Here is a 27,861-nt window from a genome sequence, read left to right on the forward strand (position 1 = left end):
GGGCCGGTATGGGGCATTTATCAATCATCTGTAAATCCTGGCACTCATTCACCAGTGCCCGTCCCAAATCATTTATATAAAGGATTAAGAGGAAAGGTGCCAGTCTGCAACCTTGTCTAACTCCTCTCATTATACTAAATGGCGATGTGCATTCCCCTCCTGCCCCAAATCGAACTCTTGCCTTCACCCCCAGATAGAGTTGCCTCATGAAGTGGATGAGTGAATTATCCACCTCCATTCCCTCTAAAATCCTCCATAACTTGTCGTGGATAACGCGGTCAAAGGCTGCGGTTAAATCGACAAATGCCAAATATAACCTGCCTCATTTTGCCTTAGTGTACTTGCCCAAAAGAATGTTTAAGTTGAGACCCTGTTCCAAGGTGCCCAGACCCTTATGGAAGCAAAATTGAATCTCAGAAACAATCAAGTTCTCGTTGGCCCAATCCTGTAGTCTAATTAAAATGACTTGACCCACGACTTTGACCGTCAAGTCTAACAGTGAGATAGGTCTGTAACACGTGGGGTTCTCTCTTTCACCTTTTTTTAAAATGGGAACCAGAATTGATTCTGACCAGATCGGTAAGAAGCAAGTAGAGCAGCTACCATTAACTACCTGTGTTAAAAGTGGTCCCCAAAGTACAATGTTAGATTTAAAAAGATCAACAGGAATGCCGTTAGGGCCAGGCTCTTTCCCTCCCAAGCTTGTCATAATAGCCTCATTAACCTCAGCAAGGTCAAACTGTAAGTCAATTTGATGGCTCCTGGGGAATAAATCTAAGGTATCTAGTGTATCAACTTCTCCCAGTGCCTCATGAAGAGGTTTATTATACAATTTGGAAAAATTATGAACCCATTCAGCCTCGCTGTTAGCTGTCTCAACGTCCGTATATTAATATTAACGAGAAAAGGGGCATTCCAAAAGGCGGAGTTATCCCTGGGTACTGAGGCTACATGTAAACAGGACCAAGGTTCTTCTTTTAAAGCATGCATTCACTCTTTTAGAGCACACTTATATTCTCTTCTGGTCTCTTTATTTTCTTCTCTGTTTTTAACCTTTTTATGTAAGACATGTTTAAGTTTAGAATAGCCCTTGGTGCATTAGAGTCACACCACACTTTTTTTTAAAATATTTTTTTTATTTTTAACAAAAAGAGCTTTTTTTAATATGGTCCGATATAATGGAAACATTTTGAGAGGTTGTCTCATCGAGACAGGCAAGAAAGGTAGTTTCACAATTAACCAAAGCCTATCTTAGAAACGCTTGAGTGGCGAAGTGTGGCTCACCGGTTAGAGGAGGCAGACTCAGAAGCAGAGATCGGCCTGGGACCAGGGTTCAATTCCCGGCGCGGCAGGGTTTGGAGCGCAAATGTCCACGGACCTGATAATTCTCGCTTCGGTGCCTACTTGAATCAGGGGTTCACGCTCTGCAACTCTGGGCAATAGCTTGCTCAATCTCCACTACGGCCCCCGCGGCGGGATGCCTGGCTTTCACCTTGGGGGTGCCCAGCTGGGCTATCCCACAGGGAAAAACCAGGACGGGTTCCCAAAGCAAGCGCCGAGATACCCTTTGTGGTGATACGTGCGCTATATAAGAAACTACATTACCATTTTTTGAGGGTCCATGTCATCCTTTCGTCAATTTGAAATAAGCACTCTTGCCACATATATAATATACCCAAGGAAAATAGGATCTACACCTTCTAGATATCTTCCCCAGTTTTCATACATTTTCTTCTTGCTGTAAGCTCCAAGAAATGAATTTAGGCAATGCATTATCATTATTTGTTACATCATCTCATCCACTTTCCACTAAATTTATTAAAAAAATGTAATCTCTCACTAATTTACATGTTAGGTTATTTCTAAGTACATGAGCCATGTCTAAAGATTGAGTTGCTCTTAATATGTAGCCCATAGTCTGAACTTCAGGATGCAGATTTAAATGTTTAGGCACAGGAAGGTCAGAAAAGATCTGACCTTGATTACAGTAGTAATATTGCAATTGATCAGTACAATAAAATAAGCTAGTTAACACATCACAAGAAATTCCATATGTTAAATGTAAGCCATGGTAAGTTACAACCTCAGCAACTGATGAAGGTATTGGCATACATATGTAGCAACTACCAACATCCATAGTATTTGCATATTTCGCTGAGCAGAATAGTACAAACTTTTGAGCTGCAATCTATTCCCAAAGCATTGCTGTGTAGAGTTATCATTCATGTCAATAGAATCAGAATCATTTCTTTTTGTTGTTCTAGAAGGGATAGTAAGCTTAGAATGTTTAACAGAAACACAATGTGGCAGGTTTAAAAAAACAAGTGGTGTAATTAATATCAAGATAATAAAGAAAGAATTACAGTATATACACATGAACCTGAACCATATTTGCATTTGGAAGACATACTAGTGTCGGATCGCATTTCTTCTCAAAATTCAGAACAAAGGAAATAGCCGCAGTTGTTTGAGTAATTCACCAAAGTCTTAGCAAAAACATATTATGGTAAAGCTCAAAATCTTCTCAGATACAGTAAGACTTTCATAGCAGCTTCATTGATGAGTATATTGAGGAGAAACTGTGTCAGTCCATCGATTGGTACATCCACATTAAAATTCAAATCAACCACAAAGTTAATTTCAAGGAGGTTCAGGTGGACTCACATTGTTAGTACCCTGCTTGATGAACTCTCTCTCCCAGTCTTTGGCAGCCAAATAAGTCCATTCAAGAGATCCATACCTATGACTGGGTGCTTTTGCTCTTTTTGATCTCCATACAGCTGTTTGCTCATCACAGGTATCATGTTAATCTGATTGTTCAGAGCTTTCAGGAATAGTTGGTGGTACTTGACCTACAGTAAGAAAGCTTCTCTAAATCTCATCCTTTTCTGGGGCAATGGTCTATGGGTAAAAAATTGCTTTCATACTGCACTCTGTTGGGATCTGTACCTCTCATAGTCAACTCTCTTGGCTGTGACCCTTCTGGTCCATTAAGGGAGAACGACTCCCTTAATGGACTATTAATCTATCGACCACCTAAAGCTCAGACCCCCTTGTTGGACAGAATACACCCTTTTCTGGAAGCTAGTATAAATTACACAGACTACACAATTCTAGGAGACTTTAATTACCATCTAGAAAACACTTCTGATCACAAAAACATCAAACTTACTGATGTTATTACAGGTTTTGCAATGGAGCAACTAGTCAAAGAAGAAACCCACGTTGTAGGACAACCTCTTGATGGCATTTTTACCTCTAACTCTAGGCTCAAAATACACGAGTTGTTACCAGTCTCTTGGTCAAATCATAGAGATATTATCTTTACAATTAAGGCATCTCCTCAACAAACAGTAACAATCAATTCACTTGCCACATATACGTATCAAGACTGGGCCGAAATTGATACTGATAGCCTACAGACATCACTACTTGAAACCAAGCCAAACAGGGTAGTATATACAAACAAAGCAGTGTATAATTTAACATCATGGATAAAAAAGGCTGTAGATGCAGAAGCACCTTTAAAACCCACCTCTCCTAGAAGGAAAAATCCTTCTGAACCTTGGTTCTCAGACATACTAAGAGATCAAAAACAACGATGCAGAAGAACAGAAAAACAGTGGAGGTCAAACTATGACAAAGATCTGAAAAGGAAATATGCTCTGTCATTGGCTATATATAGAAAACTGATTACTGAGGAAAAGAGCAAATACTACACAGCAAAAATCTCCAGAGCAAAAAACTCCAGTAGGGAACTATTTTCCACCGTCAAAAAATTAGCTAAGCTTCTGGCTAAATCCAATATAGACACCAGCCCGTATTTCTGTAACACCTTGGGCCAGGCTTTTGTTGACAAGGTGGAGACAGTCGACAAAACTTTTTTAAATAGCAATCCTCCTAACAAATCTCCTAACTCAGGGACTGACTCCTATTCGACACATCTCAGTTTCTCCTTCACTTCCCCTTCGAGGGAACAGATCATCCAAACAGTAAAGGAAACAAAATCTGTGGCCCCTACAGACCCTTGCCCACCCAAAATTGTTCACCTCTTTCCTGAATTACTCAGTGAACAATTAAACCACCTATTGTTCTCTGAGATAATAGATTCTGGACAGTTTCCTGAAGTCTAGAAGTCAGCCTCAGTGCTACCTTTGTTTAAAAAACCTCACCTGGATCCAGATGATCGTAACAATTATCGGCCAATCTCTAGAATACCATTTCCATCAAAGGTACTGGAGAAGCTGCTTAATATCCAGCTTACCTCCTTTATTTCTTTGAATAATCTCTTAGACTTCTCGCAATATGGTTTCAGAGAGAGCCATGGAACAGAAACCGCTCTGATCACAGCGACTGAGGAACTCAGAAGATCACTTGACGAAGAAGTGAATGCTGCCTTGATTCTGTTAGACCTATCGGCGGCCTTCAATACTGTCAATCATAAAATACTTTTTGACAGACTGACTGAGCTGGGCATACAGGAATCTGCTACTTCCCTACTGACTTCATACCTCACTGAGAGATCATTTTTAGTCGAAATGGGGGGATCCAGCTCTCAAGCCTTTAATTTGCCGGGCGGGGTGCCTCAGGGCTCATCCCTGAGCCCTACGCTATTTAACGTTTATGTGGCCCCCTTGGCTGCAATGATTTGACAGTATGGCTTTTCCGTAATATCCTATGCGGATGACACGCAGGTGGTCGTGTCAATAACCAACAACGAGGATGAGACAGCCGATCGTTCCATGTTAACATCTGGATGCAGTCCAATTGTTTAAAACTGAACAGTGGAAAGACAGAAATCCTGCTGTTGGGCTCCAATCCCCCAGTCTGGTCGCCAAAATGGTGGCCGACTGACCTGGGTGAATGTCAAAACCAGTTGCCAAGGCAAAAAACCTAGGGGTACTTTTTGATAATAGTCTGACTTTCGACAGCCAAATCAATAGTCTTGCTGACAGTTTTTGGGGCATATTAAAAATGATTAGGAAGATTTGCTCCTTTATTCCCCCTGACGCTTTAAAAACACTAGTAACCACCCTTGCGCTTTCCAGACAAGACTATTGCAACGCCCTTTACGTGGGGACTCAGACCCAACATCTGAAAAACTTCAACTCCTGCAGAATGCAGCAGCCAGAATCATATTGGACATTCCCAAATATAAATCAGTTTCACACCAATTAGGAGCGCTGCACTGGCTGCCAGTAGGAAAAAGAATAATCTTCAAGTCACTGTGTATTGCGTTCAAGGCACTTCAAGGCAGAGGCCCTTTGTACCTGACATCACGTATGAAATACTATGTGCCTTCCAGGAACTTGAGATCTGCTCAGTTAAAACTGCTTTGAATCCCCATTTACAGACAGGCACTTCGGGGAGGTAGGAGTTTTCTGTTAGGAACCGCAAAAATATGGAACCGCCTGCCACTGACGATGAAAAACAGCACGTCACTCAGACTCTTCAGAAATCATTAAAAACATGGTTACTTCTAACTGACCTATAAGACCTGCTTACAAGCGCATTCTTTTTACATACATCCAGCAAGTCCTTAGTGCCAAGACGCCCTCGGGGATTCGTTGCGCTTTATACATTTTAAAATAAAATAAAATCAGTGCCTACAGTCGATTCTCCCAGGCCCCCTCAGTGCTCTCCTGGTGTAATGTTTCCAGGGGTTAACCCCAATAAAGGCTTGAGCAGTCACCTGACCCTTCACCTACATTTACTGTACCATTGTACTACATTTTTGGTATTGACCTTTTACCTAGTTAACTCGCATAAATGTTGAGTGGTTTTCCTCAAAAACTAGCCTCAATATTATGCATGGGGATTCTCAGAATCCTAGCAGGATTGCCATCTTCTGCATAATAACTATGTATAAGGGCCATCCCTTCCTTCATCCTCGGCCGAAATGACACAGGAAGGTAGAATCCCTAAGGGTACCTTTTGGTTATTTATACACCACATCTTTGCCAGGATAGGCAGAGGAGAAAAACTTCCATGCTGACACACTGACGCAAGACATTGAGGTTCCTGCACGCAGACACTCCAGCTCGCAGGGTACCATAGTCTCTCACTTCAGGTAATGGGGTTGGCTTCAGTCTAGGGGGATTCTTGGCTCTACACCTACATACATGCTAGGTACACTTAGGTACATCTAGTTAGGGTTGCATCATAGGAGTACGCATTATTATTGTGAAGCATTTTTATACCAGCCTGTATTAGTTGGTTTAGCACTATGGTAGGAATCTACCATCCATATACCCTATTGGTGCTTATAATCATTTATATCTGTTTCTGTCTTATGGTTGTTTCAGCATACCTATTTTACACTAGAATGACGCTGGTTCAATAAATGCTTATTGAAAATGTCCCCACCTTTTATTCTGTGTTTTCTCTCCGAGGCGAAGTGAGCATGAGTGACTAGGCGAAAAGTACTGTACTGTTTCCACGACCCCTGATGGGACAGAGTTGTCATGTTTGATAGTTGGCAAGAACTATTCTCTCCTTGGTAAGAGGAGTTTACAGTGGCACTGTAGGCAGCTGTTATACGGGCGAAAATACCCAATGTCGGTGTCTGGAATCAGTCTGGACACCAGTCCCACAGTCTATGTTTTCTAAACACACAGATCCTTTATAGGTTTAAAGGAACTACACAACATTGGCAGCTTGCTTGTCCCAAAGAGCTTGGATAAAGTAATCCCTCTGTCTCACTTGTACCACAGCACATTAGAAACAGATTCTGTTGTATTATCTAGGGGACTTGGGACTCCGCAAGAGTGGCTTTTTGGGCATTCAGTTTGGGAGACCGCTGTACATCACAGCGGTGTTGGTGATTAAAATCACCTAGTACGGCCCCCTCCAATTAGGTTCCAAACACGTTTTGTGCACGTGTTTCTTCACCCTTACCCAGTCACCCGAACTCATGCCATGACACTGCTCCTATTGGCCGTGTTACTCACCTGGTGAGAAACAGAAAATGCAATCTGGATTTCAATGTGCTGTTGATTTGCTCCACAAAAACAGAAGCCACTGGTCGGTAACTGCAATGCAGCAATGCAGCTTCTTCTCAACATGTAGCGCTGCACATAACATTTTCAAGATCTCATTATTAAAATGAGTTCTGCTGTCTAACTCAAGAGAAGCTGGCATTTTAAACCTTTGAATCAATGTTCTTAACAGTAACTTTGCCACAGTCAAGCTATCATTCCTATAGTAGGATAGGCCTAAACCCATATGGAAAAAAACTACAAAATTACCAACACATATCTTAATCCATTGCAAAGGGGCATCTCTAGATAGTCCATTAAAGTAAGTAAGTAAGTATGCTTAATTAAATGTTTAATTAAAACCATTGCAACAACATACGGAAATAAATGTGAAAAAACAAGATTAAGAATAAATAAAATAGACAATGGTACATTAAAACATGTTTCCCAACGTACATTGCATTCTAGTAATAAACGATTGACATTTTATTTGTCATTTGACAATGTGTGAAAACTGCACTTCACTTCTCCCCTAAACAAAATTTCGGGCTCCAAACCATGTTTTAAAATATAGTCAAAACAACTGTGTCTCTTGCCTCTTTTCAATTGAATTTAGCAGCAATATGCAAATTATGCAATGCTGTGCAAAGAAGGCAACAGTTTATGTGCAAATTGGACAACAGTTAGAATTGTAACTTACATGATGTATGTGCAAATTAGGCAGTTTTTGTACTAAGTGGGCCAAAATAAAAATTGTACAGGCTATTTTTATTCTATAAAGATTTAGGTCCAACACTTATCTAGGGGCTGGTGGAACAATATAGTCAGTTTTAAGGTTGAATAGTTACATCAGCAGTGATCTGCGTTCACTAAACATTCTTTGCATATGCGTAGCAAGTGAATAATGTCTTCACTCACCACCCCAAACAGTTGACAACTTGAAGGTGACAAGGACGTTTCCATGGTGGTGAGAGTACAGAGGGTAAAATGCCTAAGTGATAAAATATATATTTCCAGTTGGAGGTTTGGTGAAGCCTACTTAGATTTGGGGGACTGCCTTGGTGAATCAATGTAAGGTGAACCATCCATGCTACGTTGCTGCTAATGCTGCTGTGTCCTCCAGCAAGGAGGCCCTTTTGACAGTTTTGTTGACAAGTTAGTTAAAGCTCTTATGGGTCCCTGGAGTCTCCCAGAGGCCCGGCAGGCAAAGCTCTTCTAAAGAGTCTTCCAGGGAGGCCCTTGTAAGGCCCTTCTCCTTAGTTGACAGTTCGTAGTATAAATGGTGTCCCTGGCTCCACTCTTTTGACCTCATGCCAATATTTGATGTACGCTCCTTTATGTGCCAGCCTTTGCCTCTGCATACCGAATTCTAATCTTATTTGACTGGTGATGTAAATTTGGATAGATTGGAAATCATTTGGAGTGCTCCCGTTACTGTGCCATCTAATGTGACTGCAACTCTCCCTCTCATGGCCTCACTTCCATAAGTGATTGTCAGTATAAGTTTTGCCTATATCACTTGGACCCAGGAAGAGTAACTTGTGCCAGCAATTTTGTTATGTAGGTTTCTAAGTGCCACTGCTGTTGCTATACCTTTCCTCTTTATTGCTTCCTTTTGGACAGTGAATGTTCATTTACTGTATAAGATAACTCCCAGATATTTGTATTCTTGGACAACTTACAACTGTTGTTTAGCTAAGTACCAGCGGTAGGCTCCGTTAGCCGTCTGTTGGTTCAGTTGCATGACTTTTGATTTGTCCAGATTTATGCTCAGGCCATTTATATCTGAGTAACTTTGTGTTGTGCCTACTAAGTGTTGGAGGCCGTTTGGTGTTCGACTGATGATACAAGAATGTCCGCACATACTAGTAATTACACTTCTCTAGTGTAGTTGACAAGCCTGCCATAAAGAGGTTGAACAGGATTAGAGCTGGTACGCAGCTCTGTTGGATTTTGTAGCATATTATTTGTATGCCAAAATCTCGCACTAATATTGCTTTTGATGTCAGATAGAAGCCTAGTCCAAAGACTCTCCTCTGATGTTTTTTGAGTTGCCACATTAACCGTTTAAACGTTGCTTTTAACTGCCTCAGTTCACTTTCGATGTTGACATCTGGGTCGCCTCTTTGGAGTTGTATTGCTTGATTTATTAATTTGTTGAGATGCTTAACTACCACATTCTTTCAAACAGAGCGACAGCCCTGTCAAGGATCTGCTGGTCCTGATGTTTGTTGTTCTGATTTAACTCTGCGTGCTTCTCCTTGTGCCTTTTTGAAGCTTCCCAGCCTGCTGATGCATCAGGTTCTGCTGTTTTTTATCTGGTTGAAAGACCCTGCAGGTTTGCCAATGTGACTCATGACAGCATGTGTTTTTCTTCCTGGGTTTTGTTAATGACACACCACACAACGATGACATAGAATCTCTGCAGTTACTTTCATTTTATTTTAGTAAAAGGCACATCATAGCATCTCTCCCAACATATTCAGGACCCATGGTGGTGTCTTGACATTGGTGACAATAGGCTGTCAGGCAACACTGATCTGCCATCAATGTAAACTCACACGTCCTCTTCTTGTTTGGTACAACCTGCTTGCACCCAACCCTGCTGCTCTGCTCCTTTCACCACATCCTGCAAATTCTTCACCTCTTCCCTGATATCTAAAGCTAGCAAAAAGGAATTGCAATCTGTGAAGTCAGATGTGTCTTTCAGTATTTCTTAAAAGTATGTGCAATCGAGGCACAATACCATGCAATCTCATCAGCATAACGGTTGCCAACGGTTACATAATGTAAATTGCCGATGTGCGACACATTGCAATTTGGGTAGGCAATTGTAGGGTCTGCAAAAGGCTCCTCTCACACTCTCCATTTCGAATGTGAGAACCAGTGGACGGCATGAACCCATGCTGGGACCACAATTGCCTAAGGTCATGTATGACTCCAGAGCCATACTGCGGTATACATTGTAACACGGTGCTATTCTGAAATGGTACATGCTGGTGTCAGTTCTATGAGTTCTGCAACTTGTTCAGAAAACACTCCTTGCAACCATGAAACTTCCACAACACCTCCAACTGTACAATGGTTCACCTGAAATATCAGGCAACAGCATCAAATTAGCCGGATTCAAGAATGAACTCCTCTTTTTTTTTAAAACATATTTTTACTCAGTTTCATAGTATCAAACCACACAGCACAATTATGTGAGGAGTTGTTACATATCTATGCATAGCAAGATGCTACATCTTAAGAACCATAAAATATACAGATATGCATATGAACTTTTATCTTTACAATAAGTATTATGCATATAGCCCTACTATGTGTGCACATTAGTACAGTATAAATCAGTACATACATTAACTTCTGAAACAACATCCAAACACCCCCCCTCCCCTGAAGACACGGTCTCTGTCTACCCGTCACATACTGTACCAGAAATCCCAGTGGGCATCTACATTATTAAAATGACTGGTCCGCGCACACTGCCTTGCACTAAGTCCCAGCCTTGCTCTATTGTGCACACTCTACTTGAGGCATTGCTGTACTAAACAACCATTTCCTAGGCAACAGGGTCCAAATTGTGTGATCGCATCCCTTCTATCATAACTTCGCATTCAAGGGAGATCGGGGTTTTACGCAGGCCCCTGATTTCTTCTCTGTGTAGCGCCGCCCCTTCTGCGCCACCCCAGCGCAGCATTTCCGTGTGCCAGGTACGCACTTCTGGTGGCTTACGGGATTTCCACCTCATAGTGATATTTCTAATAGCCAGTATGAATGCAAGGTCCATAAATCGGTATTGCACTTTATGGGTAGTGGCATGAGCATGTAATCCCAAAATGCACTCCCCCAGTGTATCAGTAATAGTGAGTTGCGTGGCCGTCTCTGTAATGTGTCGTACTGTATCCCAATAACTCCTTAACCTCGGGCATTCCCATACCATGTGTATAAAGCCTGCTCCTTTCAAATGGCATCTCGGGCACACGTGCTGTGTTCGGGGAAACATCTTGTCTAGTCTGTTTGGGGTTAAATATGCCCGATGTAACACCATCATTTGAATGAATTTGAATTTGGCATTGCGTGGGATTTTACTGGGATGTTCTAGCACTCTCGCCCATTACTTCTCCGACATTTCTTTCTCCAAATCTAAGTCCCACAGTGTCTTCAACTTTTGCAGGGGGACCCTTGTGTGTGCACTAATACCAGCATACAACCATTTTATCAGATGGCGCCCACCACCCATGTAATAGACCATTTTAATCGATTTGTTCTCAGAAGGGGCTATTCTCTGTGGGGCCCAATGCATCTTAATAAATCTAATCAGTGCTGTATGCATTAAGTACAAATGCGCCAGAGCCCCAATCTGATTTATAAATGTATCATGATCCATTAATGTCTCTTCCCCAAACAGATTCACCACAGTGCTAATACCCGCATCTAACCAGGGCATCAATCTGCGTTTCGTAAGCCTACCACTTGCTAGTGTAATGCCTAATAATGGCATATTCCCTGCGTACCTTCGCGCCGTGCTAGTGTATTGCAGCGCAGCTCTCCAGCACTGTAGTGCCGTCTGCAGTAACAGGGAGATCTGCTGGGGTCCTGTTGCCCGGCAGCAACAAAGCGTGTAGTGACCCACTATCCAAGTCTGCAGTGGTATAGTCAATTTCTTGCAGGTTACGGCCCGCCGTCCAATACGACAACCACTGCAGCTGACAGGCGTAATAATATGCACGAAAATCAGGCACTCCTAGGCCACCCACCCTAGTTTCGATTTGTAGTTTTTGGCGGCTAATAGGCTGCCTGCCCTTACCCCAGATAAGATCTGTAATCAAAGGGTTGAGTAGACTAAAGGTAATTTGCGGCACAACCAACGGCAAATTCGTTAAGTAATAGAGCAATCGCAGCAGTACAACCATTTTAGCAATAGCTGCTCTGCCCGTTATAGAGAGCGGCACAGCACTCCAAAAGCTACACTTGCTCTCAATGCCCTGATTGCTTTATTCAGATTGCCCTCTAGCATGTCTTCGTGTTTTCTATATATTTGTATGCCTAAATATTTAAACGTTGATTGTGCGACCTGGATATCAGTGCCCCCTATATTTATCTCTGCATTGCTCTCCCGTTTCACAAAGAAAAATGCATTGGTCTGTGGAGATCAGAAATATACATGAGGATATCGTCGGCGTATGCCGAAAAATAAGTGAGTCGAGTTACCTATTCATATCCCTCAGTCTAGAAAATCCTGCCGTAATTTTAGGGCTAGTGGCTCTAATGCTAATATAAAAAGGAGGGGGGACAACTGGCAGCCCTGTCTCGTCCCTTTATGTATGGTATAATCCCCTGATATGTGTCCACCCGTCCTAGTGTGTGCCGTGGGGGCGCTGTATAATATTCATATCTACGTTATGTATTCTATCGGTATTCCAAATTTACCCAGTGCCTGCAACATATATTCCCAGGGTATGGAGTCGAAGGCTTGTCTAAGGTCCAGCGAAAGACAGCCAGCATGCGGGTAACGCTTCGGGCCTCTGTTAGCAAATAATGTAACTTCCTTATGTTAAGGGATGTGCTGCGAGCAGGCAAAAAAACTGTTTGGTCTACATGTATCAATTTGGACAAATGTTGTAATAGTCTGTTTGCTAATACTTTACTTAGAATTTTGTATTCTGTGGACAATAACGATAATGGTCGATAGTTCGCCATATCCGTGTGTTCTCTGCCCGGCTTTGGCAGTGTAATGACCGTAATGGGCCATCGTAATAGGTAAAAAACCCTTTTCCCATACCTCTTTATATAGATCTACTAATTTGGGCACCAGTACCTCTGCATATGTGACGTAAAATTCAATGGGGAGCCCATCCAGGCCAGGTGTTTTGTTGAGTGGCAGCCCCTTCATCGCCATCCTGATCTCCTGTGGTGTAATGTGTCCTATGAGTCCCTTTCGCAGCGCTTCTGGAATTGTCAGACAGGTTAGGGTGGACAAAAAATTCACTATTTGGTTCTCGCCAGAGTAATTAGGCCCCCCATAAATTGTGGCATAATAGTCACGGAACGCCGCATTAATTCCCCCTGTGCGGAAACTATGTCCCCAGTATCTGTGATAATCCGAGGTATAAACACTGGTTGGGGGCTGTCGCGTATAATGTGAGCTAATAATGCACCCCCCTTGTCGGCCTCGCTGTGGTTACCTTCTGTGAATGCCGCATAATCTAAGACTCTCAGAGATTCTAACAGTTCCGCGTGGGGGATTCGCGCCTATTGTGAGGGGCCTTTTTTCTTCACATCCGTAATTGCCTCTTTTTTTAGCTTGCCCAATGTCTCCTCCGCCTCTATCAGTGATTTATGCAGTTCTTGCCTTGCTCCCACCATCGTACCACCACTTTAAATACGTCCCATTCTATCCGTCTATTTGTGGCCGTGTTACTATTGTCAATGAAGTAGTGCTCGATGGTGGTAGAAAGAGTGTTCCGGAATATTTGATCCTCCAGAAGTTGTGGCCAGAGGCGCCACGTTGGGACAGGCGTGGTTATCCTACCCCATGTGATGATGGTTTCCAGGGGGTTATGGTCTGAGAAGGTCTTGGGGGTAAGTGGAAACAGTCACCTGCATCGCTATCCTGCTGGAGCAGAGCAGCCTATCTATTCTCGTGTGGAGATCGTGTACCACAGAATAATATGAGTATTCCCTATGTAGCGGATGCCAAGAATGTACTCCTCTTAAGGGTCACATTGCCTGCACCCAGTAAAATATGCTCATACTTAGTCAAACGACTATTGGTCAGGTACTGTGCAGGAGTAGGAGTCAACACTATTTCTACTGAATAGGGCACAAATACTGTCAGTGGATATCCCAGCCTAATACTTTCACACTGCTCAAGACTCACAAATGTAGATGCAGCTGATTTTAAACATCCAGGCAAAGCAGCAGCAATGTGCTAAAGTGTTGCAGTAAATTCGGCTATAGGCCTGCGATTCATCCCATGCATTTGTGTCAACACTGAAATACAGCAGCCTTCTCTTTTACTGCAAAATAACACAAATACTTGTTGTAATCAGTCATTCCCAAAGCTGGTGCCCTGCAAAGGCATTCTCGCAGCTATGTGAAGGCAGTCCCATCCCAGGGTACGTGATCATACACATCTTTTTGTGTCAATCTCTGGAGAGGTTTTAATGTTAAGGACAAATTTGGAATCCACTTTCTGCAATAGCCCACCATTCTTAAGAACAAGCAGACTTCCTTCTGGGGAGCTGGAGGATTCATGTTAAGAATCACAGTGATTCTTTCCATTAACAATTTCCTCAATCCTTTCTCAATGCAATGTCCTAAGTACAGAACTTCAGTTTTGCAAAACGGTATCTCGTTCGGGGATACTTTATGTCCGTTTTCTTCAAGATGGTTTATCAAAGCAATAGTTTTAATTTTGCAAGCCGCCTTCTAGTTGACGAGATTATTTTTGAGTATCTAATTAAAAATTGAGGGGGTTTCCGTATACCCTTGTGGGACTCGGTACCATGCCAAAACACAACTGCCGAAATGGAAAGCAAAAATATACTATCTTCGTGAAATGGAATAGAAAAGAAAGCCTGGCACAGGTCGATAACTGAAAACCATTCAGTTTTTAATGGAATTTGAAATAAAATCACTGCTGCATTCGGCACCACAAGATAACATGGAATAGCTTAGCCAGATCTACTTTTTTATTCATGGGCTTTCCTTTCAAAGAACGGGAAATATCTTTTCAACTCGCCTAATCCCACCACGACAGGAGGCCTGTGGCATACATTAGCGAATCTAGAACCAGGAGGTAATGAGGGGTTTATTTTTCAGTATGCAGACCCCACATTTTTCAAAAAGGTTATGTTGAAGATCCTGAGGGGGTCTGCCGAGACCTGGTACAGAGTGAGAAGAACCTTGAAAATTCCCTATCATAGCTTTTTAGCCCCTATTTGGGACAGCCCTGGCTCCCTAGAATAGACAAAAGACAGTCTGGCCAGACCTCTATTAGAGGGAGGTCTTAAACAATGGAGCCAGATAACAAGTGATGGCAAGCTTATTTCCTGGGAGAGCTGCAGTCAGCTTACAAATTCTTGCCTTTCTAGGTTTAAATATGCACAGATGCAGAGCTGGGTTACTGACTCACTAACAAAAATATGGGAACAAAATGAGTTAGAGTTTAGACTGAAGCAGCAAACGAGTAAAAGGAAGGAGATGGCAACTATTTATTGGTTATTGGTGGAAACCGAGGATGGAGATTCACGCTTCCAGTGGAACTGTGGGGAAAATACTTGCCGCAATCATCGCTGGAAAAGTATTGGCAAGTATCTATGGCTATGCTTTTTAAATCGGTTAAGCCTGGGCATCTGAGGAGAAATTATCTCTTTTCCATCCATAGAGCATATTGGCCACCCTTGAAGGCGTCGAAGTTTGGAAAGAGAGGTGAAGTTCCTTGCCCAAAATGTGGTATTATGGAGGCGGGTGATGTCCCTATGGTTTTAGACTGTGTGAAACTTCAAACTTACTGGAGTGAAGTAAGTAAAGCGCTGTATCAAATGATTAAGCTTCAAGTTAAGATAAGCGTTCTATTTGTTATCTTTGGCCAGTTGGCACCCGAAATAAAACCTACAAAGGGTCAGGCGAGACTTATTTTTTATATTGTTCTGCTGGCGCAAAGGGAAATTTGTAAACTATGGGTGTCTCCTCTCTCTCCAAGGCTGGATGATCTGTTGAATTCGGTCAAATATAGAGCTATTTTAGCTGGAAAAAGCTCTAGAGATGTGAACTTTTGGCTGCCCTTTACTGAATGGTGTGACAGTTTAAACGATAATAGTTAATTTTCTAATTATCAAATGATTATGCCTTTTAGCCTCGCATGGTAGTTGGTTTCGGTATTTGTGGTTTTTGCTCTGCAGGTTGGAAAGTGAGAGGGGAAGAGCAGAAAAACTACTTACATCATACTTGTACTGACGAATAGCATAAGAAGGGCAGACGTGTCCAAGGCCAATCAATATGTGCAAAGTGGAAGCATGATATTGTTTTTTCTTTCTATTATAAGAGGCTTATGAGGACTAAAAAAAAAGATAACATGGAACAACAATAGAGTTAACCCTTTGCAAATCCTGCACAATATGATACTTGCTCTTCGGCTTCTACAAGCTCATAACGGGAGAGTTACATTGACTTCCCATTATCTCTCTTCAGGATCCCTTGCTCACTCATTCAGTTGCTCCCAGGAGTCATTCGGACAATAGTTTCTGGGGACAAACTGTATTGCGGGATTCTTGGGCACTCTGCATTAAGTTTAAGTGTAATTTGGACTGGGTCACAGCTTGATTAGTCTGATATCGTTACCAGTAAAGTCCTAAGCTTCAGGTAGCACTGTGTTCCTCAGTCGTGAGGAGAGGATACATCCCCACATCTGATTTTTGTTAGGCAAAGTTATAAACAACATCCTCCTCATATGTATGAAATTCAGTTCCTCTGGGTGTGCAATAAATTGAACATTTTATTTACATAGTAGAGCACGTACCATGTTGGCGGTGCCTGCCAGGCTCCTCAGTAGGGATTACAATGTCCCTTCCCCACCAACCTTTCCATGGTGCTTCACCAGCCATGAAAAAGATGGCAGGAAGGGATATTGGAGCCAGTAGCGGGCCCCCTATCCACCTGGCACTAGGCTGTGGGCACTGGGAGGCACCATGTCCCTGCACCATGTGGCAGGCACTGTATGGTGCAGGCAACGTGATCCAGTGATATGCGTGGTGATCCCATTTTGTCTTGTGGTGTGTGCTGCAGCCAGCAGCACACATCGCTATACAATAAATAGGCAATGCGATCGCCTGGGGGCGGTCACATCGTAATTCTTACTGTGAGACTGCCGCCTTGTAGGCGGGCGGTCCTAAATAGGAAACAATGGCGGATGGACTGAAGTCCGTCCCCCATCGTAATCAGCCCCTATGTTCGCAGTTGCAAGGTATTCTTCAACATTGATATTCACATGCTTTCCATATACATCTTTGCCTGGTGCAAATTAGTTATGCAGTGTGTGCATTACATGTAAATAAATAAAAACACATTCTATCTATTTGGTAAAGCATCTCCTGACTGAACAACCCATGCTGACATGTTATTTGATCTAGAATTTCCATTTATTGCAATATTTGACGAGTTTAAAATGGAAAAAGAAATATGAGTTATATTCACTTACTGGTAAGAAAAAATAGTTGTTCTGTACAAACCACAGCGTATCCCCATTAGGTGCAGTTGCATTGGAATTGTTGAAGACTGGAATGACAGCAACCACAACATCATCCAGGAAAAACTGGAATAAAGCACATTCAAAAATAAGTAATCTTGATAAGGTTAAAATAAGCAAAATAAAAACACCTACATGTAAATTAGACTGTACTAGGTCATTATTTCGCCATTTAGAAAGGGTCAGAAAATTGGTGATGTTACCATGAATTGATAATTGTTTTACCATATATGATAACTGTAAAATTACTGTTAATTTAGCTTTTAATTGAAAATTACATTAAAAAACACTGCAAGATTTATTTACCAGCCTATTGCAACGCCGGTGCGACACTTTTAATATGGAAAAAGTGACGACGCAAGGGGCTTGTAAATTAGCCCCTGCATGCTTTTGGCACGCTTCAAGATGCAAAGGGTTCTCACACCGTATAGTGTATTACTGCATTTTTAGTAGTACTACAACACTCTTAACTCCTCATTAGGCGTGGCCCCATATTTGTAAAATCTGATTCTGGTAATTCAGAACTTACTGGGAAAAATAAAAACTATTCAGTTATGAGTTTTTGCAGGATTTGGATTTTGGTTCTTACTGTGACATATGAGTTACTGCAGATAGCACAAATAACTAGGCCAAGGGTATTGAATGGCTAAATAGTGAAACCTTTGTTTCTCGTGGTTCTAAGTTCATTTACCAGCGAACACAAGTGGCTTTCTATTGTTGCATACTTCCTACAGTTCATGGATCTAGATGGAAATAGGAATACAGTTCAGGAAAATAGCAGTTCAACGTATGTGGTATGTGAGACAGCCTCCATTTTAAAAAGTATTTGAACCCTCAAGAAATGATGGGCTAGAACCCCTGCTCCGTACTGCAAGAGAAAGAAATGAGAATGTCCTCTCCAGGCTTTTATTTATTACATATTTTCATTTTCATCATATGTTACTAAGTGTACAGATACATACTTAAAAATAAAAACGTGATGTTTACGCTTTTCCACAACTCACACCATTCTGGTCAAGTTCAAAAGAAGAAGACTGTTCCTTTATTTAACTCAAAATAGAATTGAGGTCAATATGAAATATTAGAAACATGGAACATCGTAGCATTACTTTAAATAGAGGCAAAAGTAATGTTGGCACATAATGAAATATACAATTAAGTTGCGATTAGGCACTAGCATCTTTCAAGGAACACACACACGTTGTTCCATCTCCTAGTGAATCGGAGGAGTGATGAAGGTAGGAATTTCATGGGCCATCTGGTGTTTGTTTGACCGTTGGTTGCTGTCAGTGACACTGTTAGAGGTAAGCAAGTTCTTAAAACCCCAGAAAGAGTTCACAATAATAATGCCCCCTTACTATTTATAACTATGCGCCTGTTCCTATCTAAATAGAGCAACTCTGACATCCAGCTTCAGGTTCAATTTGTTTGGGATTCCTGTGTCACTGTCCTGGGTTGCAATTTTTAATCTGGGGAAGCATTGGGAATGTATTTTGGAGTATGGGAAGTAATACAGAGTCAATAGGCTTTCCCGTCTTGCTACTTTTTTCAGTTATTTTTGTTCGAAGAATAATCATTTGTGAAGTATAATGGGGCATTTTGTCACAGTTGAGGTGCTCTCAGGGAGAGAGAAGTGGTGGTCTTTAGGAAGGTAGTGAACTTTTACTGGATAGTGCAACACAATGCAGCACACATAGAAGTTACACATCACCATTTCTGATTGTTTACGTTCCTTCACATAAACAATAATTTCCTCAACGCAGGCACTCTTGCATTATACTTCAACAGTCATAAATAAAATTGGATTGTAAGAGAGGGGGTTTATTTTACCGGAAAAAAGAGAAAAATATAAGATGCAGTTGCATGTTTAGAGTTAAAGTAAACTAGCAGGATTTTCACTGCCTGAAAATCTGACTGTTTAAGGTTAAGACCTGATGGAAAATGTACAACTTTGATTGCCTTCTGTGAACAGGTTTGGGATTTTTGTAAATTCCATGAAATGAGTAGCATTCAGGAAATGTCTTATTTTTTGGTCAAATGATTAGTCGGTTACTATCATTGTGCTAGCCTCGAAACCTGGGGCCTCATTTATGAGGCCTTGCGTCAGTTTTGCGCTGCTGATGCGTCATTTTTTGTGACGCATCGGCGGCGTAAAACATGCACCTTGTTGCGCCATATTTAAAAAGTGACGCATCTAGGTAGATGCGTCACTTTTTAAACCCCTGCGCCACATTATACCTGTGTCAGGTATAATGTATGCAGAGGGGGCGTTCCCCCGCAAAAAGCCTCGTAATAGTGACGCAGTGAAATCTATGAGATTTCACTGCGTCACTTTTAGGACGCTGTTGCGTCACAATCTTGCGCATGCCTCACAGCAGGCGTAAGACTGACGCAAGCCCTTTCACATGGGGCTTTCCCCATGTGAAAGGACGCATTGCTGGAGTTGCGTCACTTTTGTGACACACTCCAGCAATGCGTCACTTTTGCGCTTCCAGATACGTCAGAAATACTGACGTATCTGTAACTCCTTGCGACATGATGCGTCATACATTAAATATGACGCATCATTGGTGTCGCAAGGAGTGCGCAGTGAAAAGTGACGCATCGCTGTTTTCACGCAGCGATGCGTCACTTTTCATAAATGAGGCCCCTGGATTAATAGTAGTTATGTAGGATTTCGTTTTTCATATGTTTGAGGTACACATTATTATTTCTCATTATGACTCTTCATGAGCTAAAGGTGCTGTGGAAAACTGAGCTTATGGCTTAATACGTCTGCGCTTTGCAATGGATGTTCCCAATAGAAGGATGTTTGTGTGAAAGAGGAGACAGAAAAAATAGAAATAAGATCTGTATAATAGCCATATTTGTCCAAATTGATTGCAATCACTTCTTAGCATCATAAAGTGCTTCCAAGACAATATTTTTGAAGCAATTCCTTGCATCCTATGGAGAGGTTGACATTTTCTATGTGAGTCATTCAAAGGAAAGGGGTAATTTTTGCAATAAGTCATCATTTAGTCTCACTATGTCCAGTGGCCTAGCAAGGGAGGGGCGGGGGGGTCTGCTTTGGGCAGCACAAGTTTTGGGGGCAGCGGCCTTCACCCCCTACGCTTACAAGCTTTCGCCGTGGGGTGGCAAACGCAGGAATCAGCAGCCCCTCCGCTCTTCCATGTAGCCTTGGTGGGCTGCAAAGGGAGGGAATGCCACGGGTGGCAAAGTGTCAAGCTACTCCACTGACTATGTCCTCTCAAACTTTACATTTAATGAGTAATAGCTGTGTTCAAACTATCTGCTATAGTCTATTGTAGCAGATGTAGGGCCTGATTTAGATTTCGGCAGACAATTTACTCTATCACAAACGTGAAGCATATCCTGCCCGCTCCATTACTAGTGCATTATATCAAATGGGACTTGTAATAGAGCGGACAGGATATCCGTCACCTTTGTGACAGAGTAACCCTTTCACCAAACTCTAAATAAGGCCCTTTGTTATTTTCAATAACATCGAAGGTGTGCATTTGGGACAGCTGACTCAAAACCCACTCCAAAACTCTTTTTTCACATGGAGGACTCATTTAGGGCAAGCCCATGCGTGAAAACCAACCTGTTGTGAAACGCAAAGTGCCAGATGTGATGTTTCCATAGCTAGGAGTTTAATATACATGATTTATATTTTGCTATCATGTGTTGCTCGTTGTCCCTTATTATGCATTTAATATTTTTCTTAGAGATTTTCATGATGTTCTGGTTTATCTTCAAAGTCATTGTTCAATTTAGGAGGACCCTGACCCATATGGAGAGTTGTACCTGGTCTATATGGATATGTTAGCCCTTGTCTTATCCTGTGAAATATAATTCATATATTTTTCAAACGTAGTTATTTTTGAAGTAATATTTACAGTTTTGGTCCACTCACAAAAACCTGAAATGTAATGAGTCTTTTTTTCACTCAAGGATGTTATGACAGGGCTTACCACTTTTCCTAATTCATTTTCCATCATGTAAATAATGAGACTTGCCCACGCATAACCTTTAGTACTCTTACTGATTCTTGCAGACTCAAGGTGGCTGCAAATAAATAATTAGCATACACATTATTGTGAATGTATCTTCTATTTTTCCAATGTTTTCTTCTTTTTACATACTGTAGTAGAGGTGGACGCTAGTGCTATGAAGACCCTGTAAGATGGAATGGCTATTCTTACCTGGTGCCCCTTTATAATTAATAGTACCATCACGTAGCCTGTGCAATGTACTTTAATGCTGAGGTTGTTATGCAATATTTTGTATTCATAGGAAAAATTGTACCCAATTCCACATCTACTCATGATTCCAAATACTTCCATTATAACTAGTGAACTATGTTTTCTGCATATATTGGAAGGATCAATTTGGAGCTAAGCCCAGATGCATCAAGCTAAAAACATTGGAAGGATGAATTTGGAGCTAAGGCCCAGATGCATCAAGATAAAAACCGCTCGCAAAGGGTCAGATTCTCAGAATCTGCCCCTTTGCGACTGGTATTTTTGCATTTGGGATGCATCATCCCAAATGCAAAAATCGCAATTTAAGAAATTGCTAAATTGCGATTACTTAAATTGCTCTTGCATTTAAGGAATGTCAGTAGACCCTGATGCAGTTGTCTGGCCAAGACCAGGGTTCAATTCCTGCCTCCGTGGGTCTTGGGCTCAATTTCCTCGGACCTGATAATTCTCACCTCGGAGCCTATTCTGATCTTGAGCCCCACTCTGCACCTCTGGGCAATAGCTTGCTTAATCTCTACAACGGCCCCAACAACGCTGAGGATGCCTGACTTCACCTAGTGGGTGCCCAGGAGTGGGCTCCTCACAGGGAAAGGACAGGAAGGGTTCCTCAGCGGTAATCGTACAAGCTCCGAGATGCCTCCGGGTAGTCGTCCGCTATATAAGTGCGTAATTATAATTCCTTAAATGCAATGCATTAAAGTTAAAAAATGAGCGATTTTGCTAATAGGTGGAGCAAATTACCATGAAGTTGAACTTCATGGTAATTTGCAAAAACCTTGTAAAATGCACTAAAATGCGTATTTCATCGTTTCATTTTACACACAAACATGCCCTTAGGGCATGTGTGTGTGCAAGATGTACCCATATGCAGTTTTAAGGGTGCAACAAGGTGTCCTTTTGACACCCTAGCACCCTTAAAATTGCAATCTCAATTTGCGATTCTCTAATTGAGAATCGCAAATTGAGATTGTCTTCCCATTCATTCCTATGGGCCTCTAGGCCCATAGGAATGAATGGGGAAGAATTCCTTAATTGCAAATCGCAATTTGCGAGTCGCAATTAAGGAATTTTAAGAAATCGCTATTTTTAAAGCGAGTTCTTCATGCATAGCATTTCGCTATTCCTTATTAGCGAATCCTTATTTTTCGCTAATAAGTATTGCAAAATGGATGTTTGATGCATCTGGGGGTAAGAGACTTCTCTTGTAGTCAAATTAGGTGGAATAGCACATGCCTGTTTTGTTAACCTGCTGGAGATTAATCCCACCTCTGGTTTATGCATAATTCTAGGTTAGACCCTAGATTCAAATCTTATAACATCAGTCAATAGCTTAAGTTGGATTTGTGATAGGTTGGACCTCTCACCTCAATAAACTGTCCAAAGCATCACATACTATTCCTTCGACACCTGCAGTGTTGCCTGAAGCCCCGAAAACCTTAAACAAGACATTTGCTATGATAGTGCATCAAACTGCAGGTGTAATCCATCCAATACTCTTAGAGGAAATGTTAAGGTTCGAAAAAGATTTATCCATGAACACCCTTTATTATCTCTTGTTTTCTGTAGGGAGTCCAATTTGAACTCCCTGTTTGATCAAGAAGCAGATCCAGTGTTAAATTCCATATTCCTCTGCTACCATAGGAATGTTGCTCGATTCTCCACAGATTCTATTCATAGAAAATAGAAAGCCTGTCTAACCATGTGTTGTAGCATTGAAGAAGGCAGTGGTTAGGGCAAGGGTACCCAACCTTTTCATTAATGAGAGCTACCTGTGTTCAATGGTAATCCCTTCAAGCTACTAATATTATTAGAGGTGTATTACCACATCAGTCGAGATTATATTAGTCACCACCATATGCAAGATTACTAGCAGCAAATACCTCCTTGCTTCAAGCATGGATGCCAGCAGTAATATATTAAATGATTTCTCAATGTGGAAAGTCTCTACGTGGGTAATACATAACAGCCATAGCTGCAGTGCCCCTAGCACCAACTTAATATTGTTAGTAATAGTCTCCAAATATCATAAATATATTTAGCACATTAAACTGTTCTTTTCCAAACATCAGCTTGTAAATTCTGAAATGACAAAAATTTTGGTTTCAAATACACAGGTTTCAATTTTGGTAAATATATATAAATTTGCCAAGCTAAAGCTTTCAATTTAGTTCGCCCGGCTGCCACACAGGAGAAGTACTTCCAGTGGAGAAGTGTGGCTCAATGGTTAGAGAGGCAGATCCTGATGCAGAGGTCTAGCCTGGGACCAGGGTTCAATTCCCCGCCTCGGCGGGTCTTGGGCTCAAAAATTCCACAGACCTGATAATTCTCGCCTTGGTGCCTATTCCAATCATGGAGTCCCACTCTGCAACTCTGGGCAATAGCTTGCTTAATCTCCACAACAGCCCCCACAACGCTAAGGATGCCTGGCCTCCACCTTGGGGGTGCCCAGGACTGGACGCCTCACAGGGAAAGCCAGGATGGGTTCCACAGCGGTATTCGTACAAGCGCCTTGTAGCTGGAGAGCTACCTCAAGTTCATGAGCTACTTTGTTTTGGCATCTGCAAGAAGCTTAGTAATGATTCATGTACTCTCTCCATCCTTCCATTCTTTTGGTGCCATGCAGATCAAAGCAGAATTAAACAATAAGCAGCACCCAGAGTTTCACCTTTGTTGGTGAGATAAATTTTACCAACTGATTTTCCCTTCAATTTGTCAGCTTCGTCGGATATGAAATGTTTGTGGAAAATGTTCTGTCTTGCATTTCAGCTATGACTTGCAAACAGCCTTTGTTATGACTGTAAAACCACTTTTGCCAGTTACAAAAATGTTTTTTTGCACAATAGAAAGATTACCATCCTCATAGGTTTTCGTGTCAGTAAATGTGTACCAGGTGGTGGGGAGAGGACATTTAAATGTCATCAGTGATGTCACTGACCATGTCATGAGTGATGTAATATGTGAAATTATCAGCAGTGCATTGTGGGCGGTTCTCGGAAGGGTTTACACGCCTGCCGAGCCTACCTTTGCTCCGCTGAGGCGTGCTGTCAGTTCCCTGTTCCTGTGGGGCGGCCGGGCTTTGCTCCGCCGATAACCATCGCCTTGCACTTCCTGACTGGCCGGGCTTGGCTACGCCGGTCGGGATACCACCTGGACTACAGCCCCCAGCAGCCTCGACGCCAGGACGCCTCCCCCCTCATCACACAGCGCCAGGAGGCGCATAAAGTTACGCTTGCTGCCGAGGACCGTGAGGACGCCCGCGGGACGCGCCGGGCAAAGCCCGGGCCCTCTTAGGCCCTCAGAGGCCAGAAGAGGCTGGGCTGGGCCATAGCCCCAACATCTGCAACAAGAGGTGAGCTGGGGATAATTCAACATGGGGAAGCGTAACAACACGCCTACAATGCCTGCTCTTGTCAGTTCCCCTACCCCACCCCCCTCTTTCGAATATTTACTGGAAAATGCTCTAATAATGGTCCAGGAGGAAATAGCTAATACAGAAAGGAGGATGTCACTGGGTTGCAGCGCCATTGACCTACAGTCTTCCCAAGTAAGTCCTCCTAACAATCTCCCGCTATCTCCTGCAATCACCATCCTGAAACCCTCTACCATAGTAACATCGTTGGAAACGCTGCCTGGGGATAGCAGTCCGGTCATAACCATTGCCTCACAGCCTGACTGCGCTGCACAGTTTATTACCTCATCCCCGCCTACAAACAATAAAACTGGCGAGGGCAGAAGGAAAAGGGGTCCCCTGAAATCTACCATTAACAAAAGGAAGCAACCAGCCCGCAACAAGAACCAACCAACTCCGCAGAGCATGTGGACTAGAGGGAAACAGCAACAAACTGAGGGTAAAACTGTTAATATTGAGACACCGCAAAATGATGAACTGGCCTCTCCTATAACCCTCTCCATTGATGATTCAAATTTCCTTGGGCACACAGACTGAGTTTCTGACTGAAAGTATCATCCAACCCAAGCCCAATGGGAATTTCATTGAGACAATTGTAGATACTATTTTTAAACAACTGGAATGTCAAATGATCAAGCAATTTAATATTGTTTTTAAAAGGTTAGATAAATTAGAAAATTTAGTCAAAAAGGAAGAGGTAAAAAGGAAAGGTGAGATCAGCCTTGATCAGCTTAGGGGTGATAACCTTCTGAAAGACTTGGAGTCTGTTAGTAAGGCTATCTTGTGTGGTGCACCTAGTACTAGCAGCAGCACGAAGGGCGTTCCCAAACTTGCCAGCAGTACCCCAACAGCCAACAATATACCTAGGCATACCAACACAGGGCAAACTAAACCCGCCACTAAAGCCAAGCCAACTCCTCTCGTAGTTGCAGGTCCTTCCAACGCTACTATCACATCCAACGGCACACGACAGGAGGGCCATAACACAACTACTGCAAAACCTGCGGCCCAAAGCAGTAATAACGATAGGAATGAACAATCAGCAGTCAGCAGATCCAGAAAATCTCAAGAACCTGCCCTCCACTTACCACCTGACGCCTGCCCTTACGTTCTAGTATTGGCAGGCGTCCCGCCCCTTAAGGAAGGACAAGGTGAATCCTGGGTTCAGCTGAACAATAAGTGTATTGATTGGCTGACCAAGCACAAGGGGGTAGGTCATGACATCTCAAATGAAATTCTGTCTGCCCGTCGTGTGAGTTGGGTTGGCCCCTTACGTGAAGACTTTAATGGGGACTGCATCGTTCTACATTTTAGGCACCCTGGTACTGTTAAATACATACTTAATCATGACAGCCCCTACTCGGGACCATCTACTGTTGTCACTCCCTTGCCCTTGGGCTATTTTTATAGGCCACCACCCAGGCAACTCTTCTCAGCTCCATCGCCCTTTCCACTTTTTTCAGCTCCACCGTCCTTCCCACTTTTTCCAGCACCTCCGCCTTTCCAACTTTTTAATAGATATACCCCATTAGCGGATACATGTAGTTTGGACTGACCATTAGATACTCCACCTCATACCTCAGCCAGCAATCATACCAGTAAGGAAGTCCCCGTAGGCAATTCACCTATCTGTCCTAGTGTAACACTGCTGTACTCTCCTGGTAGGTGTAGGTTGTCATCTGACCCCACAAAAGGTGCCCAGGGCAATACTTCTACCACAGCTTCCGATGAACTATCCATCTTGAGTTGGAACATTGCCGGCCTCAATGCTAAAATGAATATAAAGTCTTGGACTGATTGGGTAACCAGCTTTGATGTTTTAATGCTGCAGGAAACCTGGTGCACAAGATCTTTACTCCTTGAGGGTTATAGCTGCCATATTCTGATTGTCCCTTCTCCTCCTACTGGTCGCCCTAGCGGGGGTTTATCAATTTGGGTTAAAATTACAGCTGGAGTCAAAACTGAATTACTGCCAACTAATAACAATAATTTCATGGCGCTGAAATATATAGGCCGGTTAAAGCTATGTCTTATTAACTTCTATAATAATGACTTCATAACCCATCCTAATACCAATTTTCTGAAACTGTTTAACTTCATTGATGAAGTCGTGGACGGCCAAAAATATGGCAGCTTTGATGGCATTTGCTTGGGAGGCAATTTTAACGCACACATCCACCCTAGAACCCCACCCTGTAGGAGAGGAGAAGAATTATTAGACCTGTTAGCAACACGTGACTTAGTTGATGCAATGGAGAAATTGGATACTGGTGTGAATTATGTACCTGCCCCTACCTATATCGGGCATGGGAGTTCTACCACCATCGATTATGTATTTATTTCATCACCCCTCAAGGATCTTTTACTGAAATCTGAGGTTACTCTGTCCCCGTATAGTGACCACTATCCAATCTTAATTTGCCTTAAATCAACTAAAACCCTGAGGAACAGAATAGAAATCGGGGCTAAAAACTTAATGGCATCGACAGACAGGTTAAGGGTGGCCTGGAAGGGGATAGACAACCAGGATGTTTTGGCTAGAGTCATGAAAAAACATCCTACCCTAGTCTCGGTATGTCTATCAACCTCCAGCCCGGGGCTCGATATCGTTAACTTATTCTGTGAGCTATGTAAGGCAATTAAAACGGAAATTTCCAAACCCGTCCCAGCCCATATTAATAGCAATCCCAGGTGGTTTGACACCTCATGCTCTAAAGTTAACCGGGAACTTAGGGCTGCCCTCACTGCTGCACCGCGTGACCCGTCCCTGGTAAGGGCTCTGAGATCCAGATATAAACACTGTTTAAAAATTAGATCTGAAGAGCTATTAAAAGACCACTGGGACTCCCTTGTTCGCACAGCCACTTTACGAGATGCTGCAGGGTTTTGGAGGGCCGTTAAGAATCTTAGATCACTGGGTTCCAATATCTCCCCTATCAACTGTAATATAACAGG

At 42.4% G+C, this 27,861-nt stretch overlaps 1 protein-coding gene across 1 annotated transcript in view; it reads right to left on the reverse strand.

The window, feature by feature from the left end:
- Nucleotides 1-27,861, reverse strand: part of ADCY2 (adenylate cyclase 2) — a 3,890,318-nt gene that overhangs the window by 408,667 nt on the left and 3,453,790 nt on the right. Inside the window, exon 17 of the mRNA XM_086965279.1 lies at nt 17,182-17,295. Within this exon, the coding sequence (XP_086821405.1) occupies nt 17,182-17,295 (114 nt within the window). The remainder of the gene's footprint in view (nt 1-17,181; nt 17,296-27,861) is intronic.

The sequence above is a fragment of the Lissotriton vulgaris genome, chromosome 4_1, assembly GCF_964263255.1.
Source record: "Lissotriton vulgaris chromosome 4_1, aLisVul1.2, whole genome shotgun sequence".
Lineage (NCBI taxonomy): Eukaryota > Metazoa > Chordata > Amphibia > Caudata > Salamandridae > Lissotriton > Lissotriton vulgaris.